Here is a 25,279-nt window from a genome sequence, read left to right on the forward strand (position 1 = left end):
AGGTCCAAAATTTCCAATTATATAACACACAATGACTAAAAAAAGCTGGTGAGTCCAGCTCTGTGTTGACAGAGTGCTGACTCACTACTATTTAGGATATGTAGTTTAAACTTTATGTGTTTGCTCATCAATTCTATGGGTGGAGAAGTGTCTAAAACCAACGTGTATGTAGTTTTACTTACTATAATACTGTGCTGTTTTTAACAACTAATAGTGGATAAAGAAGTTACTGGCATACCAATAACAAATTCTTTAAATAAATATTTTATTTGAAAATAAATACATTTTCTTAAAATAGAATCAATAACATTACAAAAGCTTTGGGGAAGTGGAAAAGGAGGAATGGGGAGGGGGATTTACCCAAATGAATGATGTATAATTTGGAACAAAGAGTACAATCTCAACTGTTTATCTACCATCTTCAGACAAGTTACCACAAAGTGATGTACTGTACATTCTCAGCTGCTTTGTGGGAAAGTGGTGGCATCCCTCACGCTTACTTTAACATGCAGTTTACTTGGTCTTAAAGCTTCAGGCCTGTGCACCCAAAAACACTGGTATACTGTATCTACACAATTGTTTGTAAAAATGTAAGCTATAATCTCTTGTCAACACATCAAAATCAGCCACTAATTTACATTTACATCTGACAATGTTTTTTTCAAAAGTACCTTATATGATCAACTTCACTTCTAGTCTACAGTACAAAGATACAATACACAAGAAGGCTGTGTTTATTGATACAGCAGTAATCAGAGGCCACTCTCTCACTAAGGCCAGAAGTATTTCCATTTTAAGTGTGAGGTTGTGAATTTCTCTGTATGTGGTTTGTCAAGCAGAGTACTTTTCTGCTCCTATAACAGTGTTTCAGTGACCACTGTTTGACTCAAGAATTGGGAGATGGCAGATCTCCAGACAGGGACAGCAGCTCAGTTTTTGTATTGGAACAGATTAACACAGTGCACCATCCCAACCCTAACCCCACTGACACCTCCGCAAATAACATTATGAATGCAGGAAGTTTTCCCTCAGCTGGTCTGCAGTGGCAAAGTAGCAACCTCGACAAAAGCCTAATTACCCACTGCACGAAAACAAACCAAAAAAAAAAGGTTATTATAGAACATGTCCATTTTATTATTATTGATTAATTGGGGAATGTGTAAGCTGACCTCAATTAAGACAAGCATGTGAGAACATGTAATTTAAATCTGTTCAGTAGAAAAAAGAAGCGGTAAGCTAATCTATGGCAAAAACAAAGCTTTGTGCTCTTCACTCACTCTTCCTGCCTAATGAAATCAATACCACAGGTAGCAGCAGCTTTAAATAATGATTATACTAAGTGCTGTTGGGGACTGCTGTGTCCACACATTGTGTCCACATGCCGAAATCTCTCTTCCCTCACTCTGTGGCTTCAGTGGACAGGTTCATGAAATGGGGGTGTCATTTGGTGGGTTTTACATGTGTCACTGCACTGACCACACAGACGCACAATAATAAAACATAGATGAAAATTTTGCAATCACTGCAAGTTCATTTTTTCTTCTTGTTTTAGAAATAAATCACACTTCAGATCTGTGACCAACAGATTCAGATAGCTAGTCTTACAATCCCCAGAGTTAAATTTATACATTTTTCCATTTCAAGCTCTTTTTGTACCTCTGCAGCAACCCAAAATTTGTTTGCAACAAGCACCAAAATGACTAAGAGCAGTGGGACTTGAGATCCATTTTCTGCAAACAAAAGCTTTGTTTAAGCAACAATGCCAATGATTCAATCACATTTAAGAGATGCAATACATTTAATGATAGCAGTTTTTAATCAGTATTTGACACTCAATGCTAAGATAACTGATGGAGCACATTTCACCTGATCAATCTGAGATAAAGCCCATCACATCACCCATGAATTCTGCACAACCTCACCCTCCTGCTCTTCAAGGACACATTTTTTTTTCTTTGTTTTTTTGGTAGGATTTCAGTTTTGAAGATCCAGCCTTCAATATACACACACACACACAAAAATAATTCTTGACTCCTAATCCCTTCTTCCTTGTATAATCAAATTCAAAGGACTAACTTTTATGAATTTGTAAAACATCTGCTACTTGAGATAAAATACATTTTAAGATGCCAAAGAATCTTGCAGACCCAGATGGACAGTCTTTCCAGGTCGCTTTCCCCCATTGTGTTCACAATTATTCCAAAGCCCTTGCACTGCAGGCACATGTGCTGAGAGCCAGATGGGAACAGGAAGAGCCTGCTGCATCAGGATGTGTCTATTTGGCTAAAAAACAGATCTTACTGGCACCAGCTCAAAGGAGAGAAACCTGGGGTTTTGCTGTGATTTCTCTCATTAGAGTTCCTCATCAACTCGTATGGAGGTCAGTGTGAAGGTTTGCAAGACACTGTCATATACACAGACACAACGACACCCAAACAGAACAGAGAGATTGTCTCCTCTCGCTGTGCTACTGTGACCACTCAGTCATTCTTTAGGGTGTCCAGTCCAAACAAACCAAACCAGTTTCCGGATGCTTTGCTCAGCAGCTCACTGTGCTTGGCTGCTGTTTGCACACAAAGTCTGATATGAAGTCAAACTCATTCTGTCCCAGGAAGAGCTCAGGCAGCTCCTGAACACGATCCAACCCAAACTCCAGCACCAGAGAAGTCAGAACCTCCTCGTCAATCAGATCCATGTCCATTCCATTTAGCCCCAAAGGGCCTCCAATGTGCTGCATGCCTGAGAGCTGGGCTGGACCTACCCGGTACTGGGCACCGTTGGGCAGGTGGTGTCCATTGGCTGAGCTGAGCGGGTGTCCATGATACTGAGTGTTGAGTTTCTGCAGATGCATGCTGGCCATGAGCTGCTGGGAGGTGAGGTTACCAGACAGGTACTGCTGCGGGTGTCCACCCTGCTGCTGCTGTGGGTGCATGTGATGGTGCTGCTGCTGTGGGCCCTGGGCATTGTACATCATGTTCCCAGACATCATTTGGTGATGACTGGCCATTGGAGCTCCATTAACAGGGCCACCCATCCCTCCTGGTCCCACCATGCTGGGCCTCTGTCTCATGGCAGCCTCCATGTTGTTCTGAGGGTTCCTGCCATAATGCATTACCTGGCCATTGGGCAGAGTGCGCAGGCCGGGCTGGCCATTGTGCTGCGGAGGTCCATTCATGCCCATCCTGAAGCCGTGGTTCATAGGCATCATCATGTGTTCAGCCATGGCTGCTCTGCCACTATTTTGTTAAAATAAACACAACATTAATATAATGTTTATACAACCAGTAGTCATTACATGCTAAATAAATCTAAAAACTCCACAGATTGAAGAGGAACCATGCTAATTATAAATAATAATACTTCCCTTTATTCGTCCCTAACATTACAACAGTTTTAAAATGTTTTTTGCAGCTTTGCAAGGAGCTGTCTAAAGTGCTAAAAATAACCTTGATGTAGGACTGGGTGATACTCTTGAAAAATAAAAAAAAATATTGTTTTTAAAGGGATGGTATTGATTAGAACAGAGTTTCACTTTAAGACATGTATGTGTTCATGTGTGGTTTTTTTACGATTTTGACATTTACACATTGTCCAAAAACAAAATTTTGAATCAAATTAATTTGTTGCGTCACCAAGCTCCACCAAGGTGATGTCATCAGAGTTGTCTTGGTTTGAGACCTAGGGTGTGTGTGTGTGTGTGTGTGTGTGTGTGTGTGTGTACAGTTACTTCAATCTTTGTGAGGAGCATGTTGAGCATTATTCTGTCAGATTAAGGACATTTTGGCCAGTCCTCATTTTTTCAAGCTCCTGTTTTAGGGTTCACACTTGGTTTAGGGTTGATGTTATATTGGCGGTAGGTTAGGTTAGAGTAAGGGTAAGGCTTGAGGTTATGCATTTAGTTGTTAAGATTAGGTTATTATAAAAGCCTATATAATGCATTGTCAGGGAGTATCCTCACATGTGTCTGTATAAATTGCAACACTGCCTCTGAAAACGATTAGAGTAGGGAAGATTTAACAGAAGAAATGCTTATCCATTTGTATGATGGAAAATATAACATCCAACATTTTTGAGCCACACAAAAGACTAAAAGTCAGGATATCAAAAGTCAGATATTTTTCTTTTCCATTTTCAAATTGTTTCTGGTAAACCTCTCAGCTTTACAGCAGTGCAACATTAAATTGCATAAGAAAACCAAATAAAAAAAACAAACAAAAAACAAAAACTCTTGAAAAGAAGCCTAGTCTCTGTTTAAACTACATCTTCACAGGTTCTCTTTTTGTATTTAAAGGCTTCCAGTAAAATCGGAAGAGTCCCCAGAAAAAAAAAAAAAAAAAAACTGGAGCCTCCACAATTACACCATCTCTGAATTACCACTGAATATCACATGTATCACACGGACAAGGGAGGGCAGCAATACCCTTGCAGCCTAAAGGACGCAGAGGAATGCTTATCTAGACCACACACACCACTCCCCCTCTCAACACACATCACACTGCCCCTGTCTTCACACTGTCATTACAAAAGATCCTCAATTAAGATTACCTACAAATGACACACAGATCCTGTCCACACTGAAACTCTCATTTGTTGTCAACCTGATTGGCTTGTTCAAATTACTGACATTATTTTATAAGCTGCCTTTCAGTGGGATGATCATAAAAACACAAGGTGTGTAAAGAATGTCTGTCTCTGAAAAACAAAGACATTTCAGGTCCCTCCAAAATGAGCTCTTGTGGTGCCCCTGGCCGCTCGTAGCAATTCAAGCCTTTCAGTGATGTGATAACACAAGACGGCTTTCCTCAATAGCCTGAATTTACCAGAGACAACCCTGCTCTTGTGTTGCCTAATTATGCCTCATTTATGAAGCTTCTTTGCAGATCTGGATTATCATTCAGCCAAATGCCACTTTTTCTACAGATAGTCTGAGGGAGTAATTGCTGGCATTAATACACAAGTATGAAACCATTTTCTACCTTCGGGGGCTGTGCATGTGGGCTGTTTGGCATTACTCGCTGCCATAAACCGCAACAATTACAACAAACAATAACACTGCAAGTAAACAAACTGACAATGTGAAATAAAATAAATTGTAGGTTTAATCGGCCTGTTTTCTATTAGACAGAGAATATCAACCAGCAGTACAAAGGCAAAGAGTTGCCTCTCTACCTGTTTTAGGAGTAACAGCAGACGACACCTACCCGACGTGTTATTTTGGAATCCGTACGGAGAAGTTGGATCAGTGCCGCGGCTGTTTCTCCAGCTGATGCTCCGGCTACATGCAGCCCTGCGGCGGATTCAAACTCTGCGGCGTCTCGGTAATCAGAGGAGTTTGTTTTCTGGGTCAACTCAGGGATTATGTGCATCTATAAAGCACAGAGAGAGGGGGGGGAGTGAGAGAGATAGGGGAGAGGAGGAGCTACCGTCCTCTCCGTCTCCTTTGTTGCCATTGGTCCTCCCCCTTAATCACTGTGCAAAGAAACATTCACTAACTACATCCACCGATCCCCGCTCAGCCACGCCGCGCTGCACCTCAGTCCTGAAGAGATTTCACTGCTGCCTGCCATCATTACTCTCCCACTCTTACCCATAATGATCCTTACTCTCTTGACTGAAAGCTTTCTGTTTAAAGAGCAGCGGGGAAGGAGCCTTCAGGCTACAGGCTCAGTAGAGCCACTTCTGCTGCTAAGTAAAAGCATTTTAACAGGGCGTTTTAAAGCACGACAGTGGAGTGGATCTGTGTACAATATGTGTTGCATGATGTGTGAAATAAACCAGAAGTGTTGACAGTGTCCTATAACGTTTATTCAGATACCATTTGGTCATTTATTTAAATTAAAACACTGTGCCTATGTTTGTAAATTCTGTTACCCTGACTAGGTCCCAAATCAACTCTTTCCTTTAAAAACCAGGTTTAAAATCAGGAGAAAATGGCACAGAACGTGGTGTCACTCAGGTATACTACCACCTCTGCTTTCATAATGTTACAGACCCAGCATGGTCAGGATTTAGAACTAGTAGTGACGAAGACCGACTGTTGTTGTGCTGAACATGACCTTTGTCTGGACCAAAAAGTGGTACTTGCCCAGACTACAAAGACTATTACCAACAGCCTGCTGGCCTTTATATTCTACACCTGCGCGAGAGGAAATGACCACCAAACCAAAAGGTGGCAGTAGTCTGTATTCTTCATTCATGGGAAAGGTGGAAGACCCATACTGCAGATATAGAAACTTTAAACAAAGCAGCATTTGCTAACCATTTTCACAACACTCTAGCTCACCAAAGATGGTTTATAGCTGCTTCTAATTGAGAATATGTCGGATAAGAAGCTGCAAATGACACTGGTGTTGTCGGTCCTTGGTCTGTTGATTGTGGAAGATGGAGGTGACAAAGAGAAACTGCACTATATGAGCAAAATCAAGGATACTACACCAATCTGTCTAGTTAAACAGTGGTCTCTCTCACCAACAGATCTGCAGAAAAGAGAGCAACAGAGGTCAGACTAAAGCTGGCAAAGAAACAGATGCTCATGGTTGGCCACAGCTGAGCCCTGTCTTTGCACACCATAGGCCCAATGACTGAAAATTAAATATACACTTGAAAATCTATATATTGTTGGTTAATGGAAAAATATTTCATTCTTGTCCATCTTAACCCAGTCGACCAGATGCTGTAAAATAAAGCCAGGAGCATAATTTTCAATGAAAACACACATAGAGATGGATAGACGTCAGCTTACCAGACCTCATCTCTCCTTGCAGATAGACACTCCGAGCAGGTTTTGACATGGAACAAAAAGATGATATCTCTGGTTCTGCTACATACCTTTTTTAAACAGTCCATTGTGATTCTGACAGTGTTATAGACGTGCAATGGTATCTAATATGGTGTCTAATATATTAAGAAATGTTCATTTTTGCTGTAATTATCAAATGTGGCCAGAGTGGCCACTGCTGAGCACTGGTTTCATACACTGCCCATTTGAGGGGGGAATTTTGTCTTATCTTTCCATCTTGCCATATATCTTGCCACTCTATATAAGGTACGGTGCTGCCATTGGGTGATCAGTATTGATTTTCCAAAATGCTTGCAACAAGACTTAGTTTTTGCTGAGTGAATTCTGCTCCACTTCCTGTATAAACAGAATAAGGTGGGATGGGGGCAGTGTTATTGGTAGGCATTGTTTGTTTGACTTTTGTGTCACATCAGATGTCAAGATAAGAATTACGCCTCTAGTACCGGGACCCCAGCAGCTGTGTAACACTAACACAGAGGATACAGTTTGCCGTAACTTTTGAGTGTAGTGCAAATCTAAAAAGCCGCCTTGAAGAAGGGTCAACACAATGTCAGTGTGCCATGATGTCTTTATAAAAATGGCTATAGTCTTACTTTAAACATACATTCTTATTGTCAATGTAGGATTAATATTGTCAAAATGAATTCATATGTTAAAAACCTAACACATGAATTTGAATCAGCATGAACAAGAACATTCTGTGTGTAATGTTCATTTTGATTTACTATTTTATTTGGTAGCTTTGACCTCATTTGTGTGGTCAGAGCGACTAAATCAAATTTGTCTTAGCTCGGACGGCAAAAGCTATGATGCATTTGACTGAAGCATATGTTACAGATATGATACCTTTTACTTTGGTAGTTTGATGGAAATGAAACAACCTCCATTGTGCTTCAGAGCAAGAGCACACTGACCAGTGCTTTGTTTTGGCCTCTCTCCCTGTGTAGAGAAAGTCAGGCCCCCTCAGCAGGAGCTTGGTATGTATTCCTGTTGACACACACACACACACACACACACACCCTCACACACACACACACACACACACACACACACACACACACACACACACACACACCCTCTGCTGCAGAGGAATGTGTCCTATTTTGGGGGCCCTGAAGTCAGCCAGACTTCCAGCCTCTTTTTAATGCTTCATTCATTTGACCATTGTGTTTCTCTTTTGGGAAGATGCTGTATATTTTGATCTGCAGCTTCAGCCCCCTGCCCTCACTCTTCTTCTACTACTCCTACTCCCTTACATTTCACATGCTGGTATTGTAGTCCAGTTCTTATTCCATTTCAATATTAAACAGATATAGCTTCTACTTTTCAAATTAGCATTTCACATTTATAAAATATGATACATTCGTATAGCTTAAACTACCCAGCAGTGTATAGAAGAATAATTTGACATTTTAGGAAATCCGCATATTTTGCAATTTTGCCTCAATCTATATTACAACACTGATATCAGTTTGATGTATGTACAATAAATATGAAGCTACACCCAGCAGTCAGTTGGCCTAGCTTAACGCTGTATGAACAGTTCAAAGTGGGTTTATTAGTGACCTTTAGAGGTATTGGCAGCAGTATTGTTCAGCCTTGGACATTATCTTAGCTAAGCACAAAGACTGGAAACAAAGGTAGCCTGTATTTATTTTGATTTTATTGCTAAGCATAGCCAAACTAACCAGCTGCTGGCTGTAGCATTATATTTAGCATACAGACATGAGTGTGGGTCCAATCTTCTCATCTATCAGCGAGAAAGTTCATTTACAGAAATGTGTATTGCAATAGGATTACAGTGTAGGTTTGCTATAGGGATTTACAGGAATAGTTCTACATTCTGGGGAAAAGACTTCCTCAATAGTTGAGTGCTTATGGCGGTGCATCATAGACACAAGCACAGTACATGCAATACCTGCAATTAAAGTTCGACCACTGACGTGTCACAGCTCACCCCACTTTCTGTCCACCTCACTGCAGCTTCCATCCATCCATCCATATCTATTCTCGCTTATTCCTAACCACTACTCCATGTATATATATCTTCACTCTGATGTCTAACTTATCTTTCTCAGCCAAAACAATCTATCAAGTGTGTATTATTGTGGCTTTGGGCTGTTCGCCACATTATGTAACGACCCCAGCTTCTATGCAAAGCTAGGAGGGTGGATCGGATATAATTTGTTTATGTGCAAGTGTTAGAGCAAAGACAACAGCAACAGCACTGATTCACTTTCTGTCTGCCTGTTTTTTTCTCTCTCTATCAAGCCTACTCATTTTCTTGTTTTTCCCCCTTGCACCATATACGTCCAGGGTTTCATATTACTCACTGCTTCTTGTTCCCTGTTCAACCCACCCCCGCAGCACAACCACCCCCCATCCCCGCACATTCACACTAACTGTCTCGCTTTTGTGTGCTTACTCCAATAAGGGCCTTATGTTTTGTCACAACATGATTAATGCAGTTTTTACAAAAGGCAATTATTGCCAGCAGAAGGGCAGAGCCACACAGAAGGTAATCACAACAGACCACTGCTCAAGCTGCAGCTCCCGCTCTGCCACTTGCCCTCATCCAGAGAGAGCACTGTGAAATAGATTTATAAAAAGGTCATTGGAATAAATTGCCCCTTAGGTACAGTACAATGTGCTTCTGTGTCCTCCAGTGAAGAAAACTGCCTCTGAAGACACTGAGCTGTATGAGTGTCATACTCATTAGACAATCTGTTTATAACATTTATGATAAATAAGATGAAGATGGGTATTTTCCAGTTTGTTTATATAATAGGAACTGCTTAAGTGCAACTTTAAGGTCATATTTTATTATTGCATTTTAGAGGCAACACAGCAGTGAATGTGAGGCACTGAGTGACTAATGCCAATTAGCTGGTGTGTCAACTGATATGTAAATAGGAAACCTGAAAAAGTCTGGTGTTCATGTCACTCAAAGCAGTTGTATGATTTCCGAGTGTGGTGGGCTGTAATACTGTGCACTGGCAGTGTGACACAGCAGCCACTAAATTTGGGTGTAATCCAGTGAGTGACGAAGTAATGGACTTTGGTTCTTGTTTGTTTAGTTTTTCAGCCTGGATTATAATGCAGCAAGTTGAATTCATTGTAGCTTCCAGAAAAATCTGAAGGCCCTGGTTATAATTACAACTTGGATGTGAGCACAATTTAAAAGAAGGAAACTGCTAATTATGGTAATTCCAATATGACATGAATGCAACATTACCCAAACAAGTGACAAAGAGTAATGAGCTGTTCATACACAAGGACTCAAAAACTGCAATGGCAATAGTGTGCTTTTCATTATAAATAGGATCTGTTGTTAGAGCATGGCACTTTCTGCTGAGCTGCAGAGAAATGAAAACTACCAGTAGTATAACAGGGCTGAGAAAATTTAAACTTTATGCAATTGTCCCCAGTGCAAGTGACAAAACAGGTGAGTGACAATCACAATCATTCATCATGTCCACAGTAATGAAAGCACAGAGTTGTTTACTACTACTCTCCACTAGTGGAGTGGGGGATGGCTTCCAGGCCAAAACAGCACCACAATTCTGATCAGACTTGCCCCCAACAGTTTCAACAATGTGTTAAACAAAAGACTCCAGACAATGCTGATCTGCACATGGGAATGGCTATAAAAAAATTCATGGCAATCCTTCCTGTAATTGTTAAGATGATCACCTTATCACTATGAGCATAACTACAAATTGCACCCAACAAAATATTTAACTGAATCTGCCAATTGTTGAAATTATTCATGTGTCATTTTTTCTAGAAAATAATGTAAAACAGAATCATGGTATTCTCCACTTTTTGTTCTTTTCCAAATGGGAAATGCTCTTAGAACACTTAGTGCATTTTTGGATGCCAAAACTACAAAAGTCATTGTATTGTGTCAGCCAGTTCTTTAATTTTTTTTTTATTTCAATACATACAATTTATGTACTATACTAAAGGCTAAATTACATTATACCATATTATATCATACTGCATTTTATGAGCAGTGGGATAAACAACAATATAGGCCTTATATATGTGTTCAACTAGTGTCCTACAATAGTCAGGGTGTCCAGTCTTCTTCTCTTTCCCTCCCTGTGTACTACTCAGTAGGTGGGGGCGTATCACCTGCTGCTCCAGGTACTAGAAACAGCAGCATATGTTGTTTTATTAGTTTGTATATGTGTGAGTGTGCAACCACGTCCGTTCATGCATGTGTGCTTGAGGTGCTGCTTCTCCACTAATGTCTGTGTTTGCATGTGAGGGGGAGGGGGCCAGCTCTCAGATTCCTGGGTCTCTTGGTGTGAGCTTTGTTGTGCTCCAGCAGTTCTATTTGGCCAACAACACTCGTGAGTCCCCAACCCCTCTAACCTCTATTAGGCAGCTTTTACAAGTCTGGCCTGCCAAGATCTGGTCTGATCCTGTTAACTCTTTACTCATTATCTTCTCACACAGTGTAGCTGCAGATAAACACAGAGTGGTTGTACTTTGGGTATAAATGTGACTTGCATTGACAAAATACAACTCAACACACAGCTGCAACAGGAAGCTGTTGTAATAGTGGTCACACTGCGAAATGTCTTGCTCATCATACCTGTTTTATGTATTGAGGATAAACTTGTTACATAATTGGTATTATTTTTGTGAGTAATCTTTGGTTGTTTTAAACCTGAACTTGAGCTTCTATTTGGAAGGTTCTGCCTAATCCTGTTAAGTTAAAAGGGTCATTAAAAATTCACAAACTTTTTTCACTTCCTCCTAGTAGTATGTACCCATGCAAATAGTAACTGTGCCCTGTTAGTCTGGACAATAAAGCACTGTCAACATTGCAACTATTTCTTGAAAGACATTCTACTGAAAACTTTTCATAGCAAGGTGACTTATCAAGAGAAACTGGTACGCTTTGTATATTTACATGCATTTAAGTAACTTAAGTTATTGTTAGCTTTCTGTACAGCCTGGGGTTGGATTTGCACCATTACGCACACAAATAGGGGAGGAGTGATTTTGTCAATCGCAGATAAATTTGCAAAAACCTCAGAACTTAGCTGATGCACAAGGTGCAAGTAACTATAACCCTTGTTATTAATTAGAGCAATGTGTTAAAATGAGCAACAGGAAACAGGAAATCACAGCTTGCATGTTGTAAATGTGATGAAAAGTCATGTATATCAAAATGGCAGAAGAGAAAGAAGAGACGGGAGAAATTTGCCCGGCACATTTCTTAGCCATGTGTACATGGTACAGGCTTTGGCTTTCTGTATATCCACGACAGACCTCATGACAGGGAAGCTTTTGCTGCAGAAAAGTGGGATATAAGGAAACAATATTAAAGGAAGCACGGCATCTGAGCCTGTTACAAAAGATTCAAATAAAAATAAGAAAGGAGACTAACATTTAGTGTGCATCAATATAACATTAAAACCACTCTCATGTCTGTTGAGCTAAAGCAAAGAAACAGTTAGCTATTGTTTGCCAGGAAATAGCCCCCATATAACTAATCTTCAATAAAACTTATCACACTAAAACTTACTCAAAAATTAAATAACTGATAAACAAATACGTGTCAGTCTAATATCAAGTTTTGTTTAATCAGGCCATCCCAATTCACCCTTCATAGAAGCCATAATCTAGCTAACATGCTTTTTGGGACTGGTGGTGTTAGAAGAAATGAGACTGAGAACAAGAAAGAGCTATTAGACATGCAGATATTACTTTTGCATTTTAAACGCAACTATTCGATTTCCCATCTTGAGTGTTGTGATGCAACCATGCTAAGGTAGTAAGCTTAAAGAGAAACCTGCTGGATTCGCACATTAAATGTCATGTCTCAATTCCTGTAGTAGGTCACTAATCTTAATACTGAATTACTTTTGACATTTGACATTTGGTGTACCACAGGAGTGTATTAGCAGCTTTTCATAGTCCAGGGTGGGTAGAGTTGATGTATTTGTAATTTGATTCACACTAATAGTTGTTTCCTTGTGTAATTTGCAGCTTTGTTGTGTAATTTATGTATTGTTGTGTGTCTGTATATTTTGGTTTTGGCAGCTGAATGGGATGGAACATCTTCAGGGGTTTATGAGGTTTTCAGACAGGCAAATCTGAGGATACCTCTGACTACAGGAAACCTCTTGCTACACCTGTGTGTAATAAATTGATTGATTGAAGAAAAAAGTTGTTGCTCACTAGAAAAGACTTATCTGAAATATCTTTGTATTCCCCCATGTGTGACTAAAAAATAGGCAGGTTTAGTTGCCTTCTGTTTCCCATTGCTGCCAGTCTTTATGTTAAGCTACTGTAGGCTAGTTTGGGACTTCCAGCTACTGCCTAGTATTTAACATATAAACATGCAAATAGTATCAGTCTTCTCTTAAGTGAGAAATACAGCAAATACGTCTTTTCCCAAAAATTTTGTAATTTTGTAAGTTTTTACATGCACTTTTAGGCCACACTGTAACCCTTGTCCTGTGCATTGATTTTGGAATAAGCATATGGGCCATTTTGGAAAATTTCCCAGAATATATTGTTGTTTAGACAAGAAGATTTGTTGAGAAAGCTTGCATTTTCACTTGTACGTACATTTTGAACATTGATGATTGGCTATGCCTCTGTTGACACAGCAGCCCCCACTACTTTTGTCTGTTTTCTTTTGGATGACTATTTGAGTCTATTCTAGGACACAACCCAAATCTGATAGCAATATGAACTGACAAGGTCAAACAGACCTTGCTGTCAGCATCAGAGTAAGAATAAAAGATGTCACATTTGTTTTTGTACCTACACTAAGTTTCTCTTGCCTGTTAAAAATCCTTTGTTTAAAAGTAGATACAGATTTTGACTGATTTGAAGCAGCAGCCCACATACCAATCATATAACTGTTTGGTTTTCTTTCCCTCACTGGATTTGGTTGTCCTCCATGCTGATGCTGGCTCAGCCAAACTGCTGTGCTGTGAAATGCATGATGATTTACTTATTGTCATGGCAATGCTGACACGTTTGAATCTGAGATTTCAAATGCAGTCTTCTTCTGGATCAGATCTTGCACTACACATCTTGTAGATGACTACAATTGATAAATGCAATTGCAGCTGGTTATTTTTCATTGTGGTTATAAAAATATAGTCTTCAAATAAAGGTGTAGCCACAGCAAAAAGTGGTACTGAGAAATAATGAGTTCATCTTGATTTATCTGTAGAGGTTTGGTAACATAGCGACAATACCCACATGGCTAGTTGGAGGAACTGCTGGCAGTTAGCATACTAGCCAATGAAAGCAGCTCCTGGTGCTTCTCTGCACTTTCTCTGTGCACTATTTCCTAGCCCATAAGCTCACACAGTTTATTGAAAACATATATTTGCACCATTGACAACTGAGGATTTCTGTAGTTCAACATCAAACCTGATGTTATTTACCTTATGGGTCATATCATCTCACCCATACCACAGTCTAAACACATGCAGGTTAGGATGGCTGTCAACTCTAACTTGCCTGTAGGTGTGAATGAGAGTGTGAATATTTGTCTGTCTGTATGTGTAAGCCCTGTGATAGATTGATGACATGTCCACAGTGTACTTAGCCTCTCTTCCCCAAAACACCACAACCCCTCCTTGACCCTGTATATGATAAGTGGTATGACCGCATGGATGGATGATATTAGTGTTTGTGTTTCCTTTTTAGAATTTTTCAAAGAAATATGGCACATTTGTTTTTTTTCTTTTGTACTTCATGTAACTTAATACTACTTGGACTCTACTGTCTTTGTACTTAGTTTATATATTTTTAATTGTACTTGCTCTTGTTGTGTAAACTGTAGCACTGAAGAATCAAAATTATAGTTCCATGTACAGTATGCTCAACCTCCTATGACCTGGCGTCCACATACGTGGACATCATATTTTTGTTATCTGCACTGTAAAACTTCATTTTGTGTCATTTTCTGTCTTTCACAAAGGTTAAGTGTGATCCAGCTGTTCCCACAGACAAAAAGCACATTCCTATTTTGGAGTAGTAGTTTTGGAGCATTACAAAAAAACGAAAACAAAAGCAATAACAAAACATAAGCACATTATTTATTGGGTACATCTAACCCCAAATAGCTAGAAGAAATCTAAAATGCAAGCCAAACCAAAGCTCAGGTCTTAGGAGGTTAATATTTATGTGGAAATGAAAATATCTCTGTACAGCTTCTGATTCACCAACAGCACAAACATTTTCCTATGAGCAAATTCAGTAAGTACCATGGATTTATTAGAATTTGTTTCAGTGTAAATAGAATAAAAATCACATTCTCTGTTGAGTAGGTTTTTTTACAGTGAAATGACTAAGAGCACAATGAGCATCAAGTCAGTGTGTTCAAAGTGAGTTGTGTTAATGCCCTATGAGTCACTGCTGCATGTTCTCCTCTGTGGAAATACTTGTTTCCAACGAAGACACACACATAATATGAAATTAACAGAAGTGTACAAAGAAGGAGATGTCATAGCTTTTGTACAGGAGACACACGTAATCAATGACATACGTCTCATGACTACCGGTTGTGCTTGTTTCTGTCCCGTTCATATAAGACTGCTGTCACAGGTTAACCTCACACTGTCAGTGCTCCACTCCACAGCTGCAGTTTCATAATGTTGCTAAAAACCAATAGAAGTACAGAGAATTACATCACTTAGGCAGAAAATACAGTTTTAGGCTTCCGCACACAATTGATTTTTATCATTGTCCTCTGGTGTGTGCTCTCTTTTTATTTTGTCTTATTTTTTCAAAGACAAATGGTGCAGTTGTATTTTTCTAAAACATATAGATAATGCAAAAGCCGAGGTGTTTGGGGATTTGAGAAGACATATGATGTCACTGAATTAAAGCACTACACAGGTTTAAACCTTCTCTGTTTATGTTCCTTCACCACAAACTGGATGGCATTTTAGTTGCTTTCTTTACAACTGACATTGTTACAAATTGTAGAAAATTGAAAAGGTTTTCTAATAAGCATAGAATTACTATTTATGTATCTTACTGTATCATCTAGCAATATCCAGCACATACAAAATGTACAGTATATAAGTGTGTATACAGAGTCCTACTATATCAATATCTTTAAGTCAAATTGATGGTGTATTTATTAACTAATTTACATTTCACTTGATGGTATTTGTTATGTGTCAATATAAATGCACAGGTTCCAAAAAAAATTGTCATTTGGAAGTTGAAAAAAAGTTTTACTAAAACATAGGCATTGTCTCTTTTTAGCTACAGTGAAAGATATTCAAGAGTAACAATTCCCAGCCCACTTCTTGCACGGACAGCAACATAATCAATAATACAGCACATATACTATAGTGAAACAGTAGGCTAAGGCCACTATGGGTCTTCTGCTGTTTTGTGTTATTCTTGCAGACCAACTAAGGACCGATCGAGTATGGGCACACATGAGTCCCCCTTAGGACTCATAGTGGATAAGTCTATAGCACACAGTATACAACCAACATTTAGCACTGAGTTGGGAAGTAGTGTAACACCTAAGTAACATGGTAACCAAGAACAATTTATATTAATCATGAGTGTTTTTATAAGGAAGTGTTTGAGCACACCTTATTAATGCTTTAACTGCCATGTGCACATATTAAAGGGATAATTATTAGTCATTTAATATAATCCTTTTAACTTTTGCCAAATCCTTCAGTATAGACTGTGTTCAATGAGTGGGTTGATATAGAGAGACTTGTGCTGCCTGCTCAACTGTATGTCTGGGTATTAAGTATTAAGTATTAGTGATCTTGGATTTGGAAAACCATTCTTGTTTGTACTGTTAAACATGATAGCAGGGCAGCTCTAATGATGCTAGTGTCGCTTGGTCAGTCCACCACTTTAGTCATGACCGAGATGTCTCAGCAACTTTCGAAAAGATTGCCATGAAATGTTGTACAGGCATGTATTCTCAGAGATGAGAAGATCATAGATGATATGTCATGCAAACAAGCACTGTGAGATTCTCCTCAGAACTTTGTGCCATTGTTGTGATGCAGATGCTGCCCCTACCAGTCATGTCATGAATGGCATCTCTCAGATATGCAGCTGTCACTCCTTAAAACATGCATAATCTTCTGAGGAGCACAGATCATGTGAGGCAGCCATGATGGACATATGACTGCATACAGCACTTGTTTGTATATCAGTCACATGGTAAATAATACTTGCCAAACACTGTGTGTTTTAATGTTGCAATTAGTATGTGCATGTTAGAATTTTCCAAAAGGCACTGCTGCATGGCTGTAGATTCATAGTCTTAATCCTATTGAGCTTTCAACCAAAATGTGAATACCTCAGGCTTGCCACTTTTACTTTCACTCTTAAAAAGTAATATTCATGGGAAATGATTTGTTCATTTAACAATAAACATTTAATAAATAAAAACATCCTAATAAAAGTTATTCTAAGGAACCACTAGGGCACCTTAGTTGATCTGGAATAAGAGAAAAATGATATATTGTTATATTGTAGTTCTAGTCCAGTTTAGGTTAAAATTGAGCAACAAACCTAGAGGAGTAAAACATGAAGTTATAGACACTGACAGTTCATTTTGCTTTCACACCACAAACCACCTGAGTCTGCTTGGAAGCAGACTCCTTCCCTGTGGTCAATTTGTTTGGTCCACACCAGAGTCCAACTGACTGCTTTTATAACAGTCAAACAGTAACCAGATAGGCTGAGAAAAAAATAAATGTCGCCTTGTGATTCAATTCAAACTTAATAGATGTAATCAAAATTCTTTATTTACGGACACTGCACGAAAAAAAGGCAAACACCAAACTCACAATGTTTCTGTTTCAGCTCATATCTCTTTTCCAGGTGTCAATAAAACCTAGTGCAGACACTTTTTCAGCAGCTAAATCCAGGCCACTCTACAGGGTCAGTGTATTCCCTTTCTGTGAGTAAGCTAAATCAGTGAAGACTAGGGAAAATATTTTCTTCTTCTTCATTGAGCTTATCTTTCCAGCTGTCCAAATGTTCAAAATGCTAGCACATTTTTTAGAAGACCATTTTTCACGTGTGGATTACTACAGTACATATCTCAAACAATGTGATGAAATGGTTAATTATTTGTTTTTTCAGTCCTTCCATCATTGAGCCATTACTGTGTACTTGAGTTTTATCACTCAGACCTGGATCCAGCTGTTATTTGTATCTTTAAATGACCTCAGTCTGGAACATCACATCGACTTGGCAAAGTTTTGGCGACGTGCTCAGCCTCACTCTGCTTGTTGTCTAAGACTAGTTGTGAACTTCGTGCTTAAAGCACAGAGTCCAGTTTGCTATTCTTAGCACTCTTGGAATGCTGTTTCCCCGCCCACTCATTTTGTTTGCTCTCTCTTCACGTTGGTCACGTTAGGAAACTTGTGTTTGTCCTAACTGTTCTTAGCTAGGATAACAACCAGCCCCGAGGCCTGTGACGTGCTGTTGAACTGTTTTAAAGAGGAAGAGTCATGATAAGGTGAATAACAAGCTGTCTGGTGCTTACTTTCAAAGGAAATCCCTGGATAATGTAAAGTCCACATGTATTACATTGTGTCATCTTTAAAGACAAATTGATTTAATATTTAAAAGAAAATTAAGGTAGATTTTTTGATACATAGTCAAAAAATGTATGATTGAGAGAAATGTTCTGATGAAATTATAAATGGTGAAAATCCATGTGCAGTCCATGATTACTTCCCTAGGAAGTAAAGAGTTTTGTGTAAGCAGGTGATTATGTTTTTAAAAACAGAGTTTGGGAAAGGGTGTGTGGGGAAATGAGTGGGTAACACTGTTAGCATGCCCTTAAGCAAGTCACGTATCCTCACAGTGCTCCAATAGGAGAGCAGCTGTGAAGTGTGAATGTGTGGGGCTGCATGAATGAAAGTGATGGAAGGGTTACTTCCCCTGACAGCTTAAGGTTAAAAGAAAAATAACTGGTGTCTTGTATGTGTCAATAAAGGAATTTTCAATATTTAGAGAATATCTGAATATGTACCCATATCTGTAGACATCTATAATTTCTCATTTAGATGTATTTATGGTGGTTATCTACAATATTGTAAAATGCTGTAATTCTTTGCTCAGAGCTTAGGGCATCATGAAAAGGGCTGAATACCAACTGACAATAGAGAAAATACATAAAATACAACTTACATAATACTCTTGAGATGAGACACCAACCCTGAGCCACACAACTCCAGCACACAACTTTCAGGACTTAAACAAGCTGTGGACAATGTCTTGGTGTGAGATACCACAGGGCACTTCAGAGATCTTAAACTTTAATAAAGTAATCTCTTCAAGATCAGCAAGAGAGCAAGCATTAAGTAAAGCAGGCAAAAAAGGTCATTAGAGACAACATGAACTAGATGTGAAGTTAAGTTAGCAATGTTTCTAAATGTTTAAAATACAGGCTGCAGCAAATTCCCAGTCACTTATTTAGACTTCAGTACCATTCAGAGACAGAGAGATCCATCCATCCATCCATCCATCCATCCATCCATTTTCTATACTCGTTTATTCCCTAACCAGGGTCACAGGGATCAGCTGGAGCCTATCCCACCTCTCTTTAGGGTGAAAGGCAGGGGTCCACCCTGGACAGGTCACCAGTCCATCACAGGGCCACATAGAGACAAACAACCTCACACACTCACACTCACTCCTATGGGCAATTTAGAGTCACCAATCAACCTGACATACATGTTTTTGGACTGTGGGAGGAAACCAGAGTACCTGGAGTAAAGACACAGTGATGTGAAGTGGAATTATGTTTTTTTGAGAATGAAACATTTTGTCTTCAGCATTCAAGACAAGCCTAAGATGCAGAGCTATCTGAAGGATGCTAAAGGCAGCCTGAAATGCTGAAATAGCTTCAGTTGAAGGGCAGTCAAATATTACCTACATAAAAATAGTTATGTGTATGTGTTGGACTGATAATACTGTGTGTGTAGAGTGCAAATAGTAGAGCACAGGGCTGCAAAGGTCTTATTCACAGTGAATGATAGCTGTTGTTGGGCCAGTTTTTTGAACTCACTGCAAACAGTGCAGAATCAGAGTTGTGGTGAAATAACTGCAGCAACACTTACAAAACCAAAACCTATAGTGACAGTTTGATTGCTTTGGACTGTGCACATATTGTGTCACTTTTTTTACTATTAACCAGAAATGTATGTTTCTTATATTATACCTGAAAATGACAGTGCACAGTCAGTAAGGATGTAGTATGCACTGTACAGGCATAGTATGGCAATAAGAAAAGGGCTCTGAGAGGCTGTACATTCTAACATCAGCATGCTAACTTGCTCACTCGTCATCATGATGATCTTTAGCAGAATTTTTACCATTAAAGTTCAGTTGTGATGGTATAGTTAGTATGAAAGTGTCATGTGTTGGTGAGAAGGAGAGGTGGTAGGACCCAAATGCAGAACACAAAACGAGTTTATTTCCTCCTGGGATCACCAGGGCAGGGAAAACACAAAAACACAAGCCGAATGAAACGGGAAAGCTGAGAAAACCGAATGAAACAGTAAACGTACACCAATCATTAATGCTTATGCTATCAAGTTTGCGACTAATAATAATCACTCATTAGGTAATGCTTCAGCAAAGAACAAAGGAAACAAAGAAGTATATACAAGGAGAACACAAAACCTAATTGTCAACAGGTGAAACTCATGAACTCAATTAGTTGGAAGTGCTAAGCTCCCGGGGACCAGTGCAGGGTATGAAGAGGAAGTCTTATCAAAGTAAAGGTCCCTGGCAGGAAGTCCCAAAGGGGAATCACGACAGAAAGCATTATAACATGTGCTAATTAGCATTTGACAGAACTCCTTAAGAGAAATGTCATAACTTTTCATGGTATTTGGTGAGAAAATAATTCTTATTATACCCAGTAATCCTTAGGGGAACATGAATGTCTCTTCCAAGTTGAACAGTGACTCATCCAATGGATGGCATGACATTTTACTCTGACTTAAAAAAGATTGGAAATCCACTGATATAGCATCAATGTCAGTAACAGTAACTTTTATTTATTATCAAATGCTTATATTCTCAGTGTGAGTTTGATATTGTTTTTTTTCTTCTTTTGGCTGCTCCCATTCAGGGTCGCCACAGCGGGATCACCTGATCCACATGATTTATTTGGTACATGTTTTATACCGGATGACCTTCCAGACACAACCTGCTGATCTTCCAAGGTGGTCTCCCATCCATGTACTGACCAGGCACAACTTTGCTTAACTTCCAAGATCAGGCACTTGCATTCAGGTGTGGCGATGCTTATCATTTATTAGATATTGTATCTATGAAAATTCTGGGTTTTTTCCATTATGGCATGATGAATGGCTACACTGTAATTGTTTATATTACAGACCTATGTTGTTTTATATGCCAACTAAACTATTTATGAGTTGTAGAGTGAGTCACATCTTCAGCAGAATGGCAACTTTCCAAGAGTTAGGCACCACATATTGTATTGTGTGTGTAATGTGTGACTTGTTTAGTGTAATCAGTGTCTTCTGACAGAGAGTTCAAGTTCTCATGTCGTACAGAATGTCCTGATAGTTGGCCAGTTGTGTCAGGTTGTTTTCTTTGTTCATTCTCTTCCTCCTCCTCCAAAAACACAGGCTGCCTGGAGGTCTTGGTATCCAGCAGAGTGATCACATGTCTCCTAGGCCTGAGTAAATCACACAGCACAGAGCAAGATGGGCTGGACAAAGGAAAATAGACTGATAGAAGAGAGAGGAGGTGGTGCAAGGGGGGCAGGGTGGCATAGAGCACGTGTTTTTAGTAGCCCTGCTTATACCCATCCAGATGAGTGAGAGCACGTGGACGGGGGAGGAGGGAGCACGGTGACGGGTGGAGGGAGGGAGGTAAGGGAGAGAGGCTGCCTGAGGGGAAAACAGGCAACTCTGAAACAAGAGGCAGCAACAGCTCTGGGCCCATGTGACAGCCTTATTGTTGTTGCAAATAACTTCACTTTCACAATGAATGATAAGACATGTCATGTACTTGATTTTTATCTCATCACATATCATGCAATAGAATAGCAGAGCCTAGAGCTGGACTGGCTCACAGTACCTTTATATTTAAAGGTCACTTTATTACAGCCCAGGTTTTCATAATTTTAGTCATCCTTCCAATGGGTAGAAATAACATGACTTCGTTTAGTTAACCAGTGAGCTCTAGAAACATGCCATTGCTAAGAATATTGCACAGTGGCAAAAGCTGTAAACAAACCAACGTAACTGAAACATAAAATAAGGACAAACTGTAGAAGTACCATTGCAAACATCCATGACAGTTTACAGACTGCTCCCTGGTGCAGGGTTGCAGGTCATTCTCAAAGCATGCTCCTAAACATCAGATAGAAAGTTACTAATTGCTGTTTTAAAGTCTCCATATTGACGGGACAATGTTTTTCTTAAATGTTCCATTTAAACCTATCCATTCTAAAACTGCTGGAATCCACCGACAGGGTTCTTAATTGTAAACATGATTTTTAATATTTCTTAAGCCAATCTGATACTGGCAACTAGCCTTTTTAAAGTAAATTACTGTGGTAAACAACAGCTTTTGACATGGAAAAACACAAAAATTGACACAGAACTCCAGACCTGCGTAGCACCAACATCCTGGCTAATGTCACAAATTGCACCCATGTTAAATAAAAAACAAAGATAAACTATAACTTGCAATTAAATTTGTTTTTGAGATGCATTATGAGACAATTTCCCCTCTCAGATGATCCTTGTGTGACCTCTGTGTAATCATTTATCACACTGACAAATTTAGATCATTGATATGAGTGGGTGTAGATATTTTGGAAATGAATGATATGAGATGCAGGGACTCTGCCAAATCCTGAAGTTAAGTAAATTAACAGCCCTTTTCAGCAAGATGAAACATAAATCATCATCACTGTAACCTTGTTGAATTGTCACTGTACATTTTCATGCTGCAGAGGCTCTAGTGTGTTCTGCGCTGAGCCATGCTGACATATTACATGCTGCTGGAGCACACCTGCTGGGTTTTGGTCTCCTTCTCTTTTTCCTCCTCCCCCTCCAACCCCACCACCCCCACCCCACATCTAAACTCAACCTAGTTTCCTGGCAGTGTGGTGAGAAAGCCGTTGGGCTGCGTCTTTGTTTGCTCTCCTTTGGCTTCCTCTTTTTACTGAGTGCTTCAGTAGAGCAGAGATAGTTAGAGCAGTGCTTCCCCTCCCCCTGCCACTGGTATCCACGCCTCAGCATGGTGCTACATGCCAAGCGACCTGAGACGCTCCCTGACTCGCAGTTCAATCCACTGACTTTTATTGGCATGTCTGTTTATCACAAACATCGTAGCCAAAACACGTAGCACAGCAGCTTATTCATTCAAACCATGATAGGGTTGTGATTTGTGTAATTTGATAGACAAATCGTTCATTATCCTCACAGATTCAAAACACATTATCATTTATGTCATTGCTAACAATTATTACTGGATTATATAGTAGAACACAATAATCAATATTTATAATAGTGACAAACAGCTCCATATTAAAGATCATAGTGTTTGGGTCCAAAGATTAGTGCAGTGACAGCCAACATGAGCAATCTTTCATTTCTGTCTTCCTGACTGGATTTTCTAGGCTTTTAAATTCTTCTTATTGGATCAGATAGTGCTGTGCCTAATAGTGTTTGTAAGGTTTTTGCACCAACTGATAAAACCTGAAGAATTTTCTCAGTTTCACATCTCACTCTTAAACTAACAGACAGGGATTGTATTTCAAGAAGCCCAACCCTCATACACTTGGTGACATGCAGGGAATTACCTAGTCTATTCAGAACTACGGGAAATGTACAGTCTCAGTCTACAGGAAATTTGGAGGACATGGAGAGCTGCACAAATACAGAGAACATGCAGACAGCCTCTGAGAGCCACCTCCATAGCTGATCCCTGGTCAAAACAACTCAATTAAAAATGTAAAAGACACATAATATAATCTGTTTCTTACTGACAAGGGTTGAGAAGCCTGACTCATTGCTCGACTTGCCCATAATAGAAGCATATGGTACACCATATGGTCAGCCATTAGCATAGACATATGCTACATTGAGTAATGATAGTTGAATAGCATCAACTAAAGATATATATTTTATACATTTTATGGTGTAAGAACATAGTTTTTAACATCCACAATATTGGAGAAGCTGTGAGCCCTTGAGGTTAGCCATTAGTTGTATCTTACACTACAAAATAGTGTCTACACAGACTGAACTCTGTGTGAATGCAGCTGTGTTTACAGCTGTTGCATACCTGAATGAGGGTCGTTTATGGCTGTCTTCATAGCAGTTCCAATCCAGCGCTGGTAAGGTCACTGTCATGCTGAAGAGCTGTCTCCAGCCTCAGGTCTCTGTTTTCTTCAAGGACCTCTGTGCATTTGGTTGCATTCATCCTTTCCACTATTTTGACTAGTCTCCCTGCTGCTATTTGACAAACTCAAAGCAAACTGTCATATGCCTTTTATTCAAAGTGGCTTCTGCCTAGCCACTTTGAATAAAGGCCTTATTGACGGAGAGCTGCTGAGATGTTGTCCTTTTGGCAGGTCCTTCATCTCTGCAGAGGACTTCTGAAGCTCTGCTACAGTGACCAAATACCTGCAGAACTAAATGATATTCCTCATCCTCAGCTTTGCATTGTGTTCGGGGATAATTTATTAATGTTAACATGCTAAATAAGATCATCATTCCTACTAAATATCAACATACTAGTGTTATCACTATGATCAGTGTGCTGATGGTAACAATAGTTGAAAGCACAGCTGTACTTAATATGCAACCTCAGAGAGCTGGTAGCACAGCTGCAGATTCTTATGGCCGAGTTATGGCTGAGAATTAAACTGACGCTGAGACATATTTGTGGATTCATAACTTCTAGTAACTCATTAGGGATTTTATTAATTATTATAAAATATTTATTAGCAAAGCTTAAAATATTTTGTCTGTATGTTTAACTAGAAGATCAAGGCCATCACCAAGGCTGTGGAGCTTTTTAGTGCTCCACTGCTCACATACAGCCCTCTTGGACATTCTTGTTTTCACACCATGCTTCAAACATGACAACAGTACCGAGAAAATACCCTTCACCCTCCTTGTTTTTTCCACAATTAGTGTGTGAATGAATCATCCTGAAGGGCTTATTTTCACGACACCATTGCTGCTCCTGTTGTCACAGGGGTGATGATGAGGAACAGGAGATATTAATACACACTTTTCCTTTGGGGACTCAGTCTCCCACAGTTAAAATGAATCTTGACAGTGCTCTGGGAGGTTTCCATAAGCTGCACATGATTACTTTGGTTGCTTTGGTTTTGTTCCATTGCAAATGACGGTAAATGGTTGTAATATTATAAGTAATATCTCAGATCTCTAGGTATTTAAAGAATCTAAGTGTAGTTGTGTTTTTATTTTT

At 39.4% G+C, this 25,279-nt stretch overlaps 1 protein-coding gene and 1 long non-coding RNA gene across 3 annotated transcripts; one reads left to right on the plus strand and one right to left on the minus strand.

Annotated features, from left to right (window-relative positions):
- Nucleotides 1-248: 248 nt before the first annotated feature.
- On the minus strand, nucleotides 249-5,381 carry cited4a (Cbp/p300-interacting transactivator, with Glu/Asp-rich carboxy-terminal domain, 4a). Of its 2 annotated transcripts, XM_026300451.1 has the most exons (3): nucleotides 5,202-5,381; nucleotides 4,152-4,153; nucleotides 249-3,236 (listed from the first exon to the last, which is right to left on the minus strand). In XM_026300451.1, exons 1-3 carry the CDS (start codon nucleotides 5,364-5,366, stop codon nucleotides 2,540-2,542), a joined length of 864 nt encoding a protein of 287 aa, XP_026156236.1. In that variant the 5' UTR covers nucleotides 5,367-5,381; the 3' UTR covers nucleotides 249-2,539. The 2 variants fall into 2 exon arrangements, with proteins under 2 accessions (XP_026156236.1, XP_026156235.1); XM_026300450.1 differs by lacking the exon at nucleotides 4,152-4,153 and having other exon boundaries at nucleotides 5,202-5,340.
- Nucleotides 5,382-18,191: 12,810 nt separating this feature from the next.
- Nucleotides 18,192-21,587, plus strand: LOC113126442 (uncharacterized). Its single transcript, XR_003295309.1, has 3 exons — nucleotides 18,192-18,299; nucleotides 20,928-21,091; nucleotides 21,451-21,587. It is a non-coding gene; the product is annotated as an uncharacterized LOC113126442 (long non-coding RNA).
- The last annotated feature ends 3,692 nt before the right edge of the window (nucleotides 21,588-25,279 follow it).

This window comes from Mastacembelus armatus, chromosome 11, assembly GCF_900324485.2.
Source record: "Mastacembelus armatus chromosome 11, fMasArm1.2, whole genome shotgun sequence".
Lineage (NCBI taxonomy): Eukaryota > Metazoa > Chordata > Actinopteri > Synbranchiformes > Mastacembelidae > Mastacembelus > Mastacembelus armatus.

What these genes read in the sequence shown, in the direction of transcription:
- cited4a (XM_026300451.1), bottom strand. Translation starts at nt 5,366, where the DNA reads ATGCACATAATCCCTGAGTTGACCCAGAAAACAAACTCCTCTGATTAC.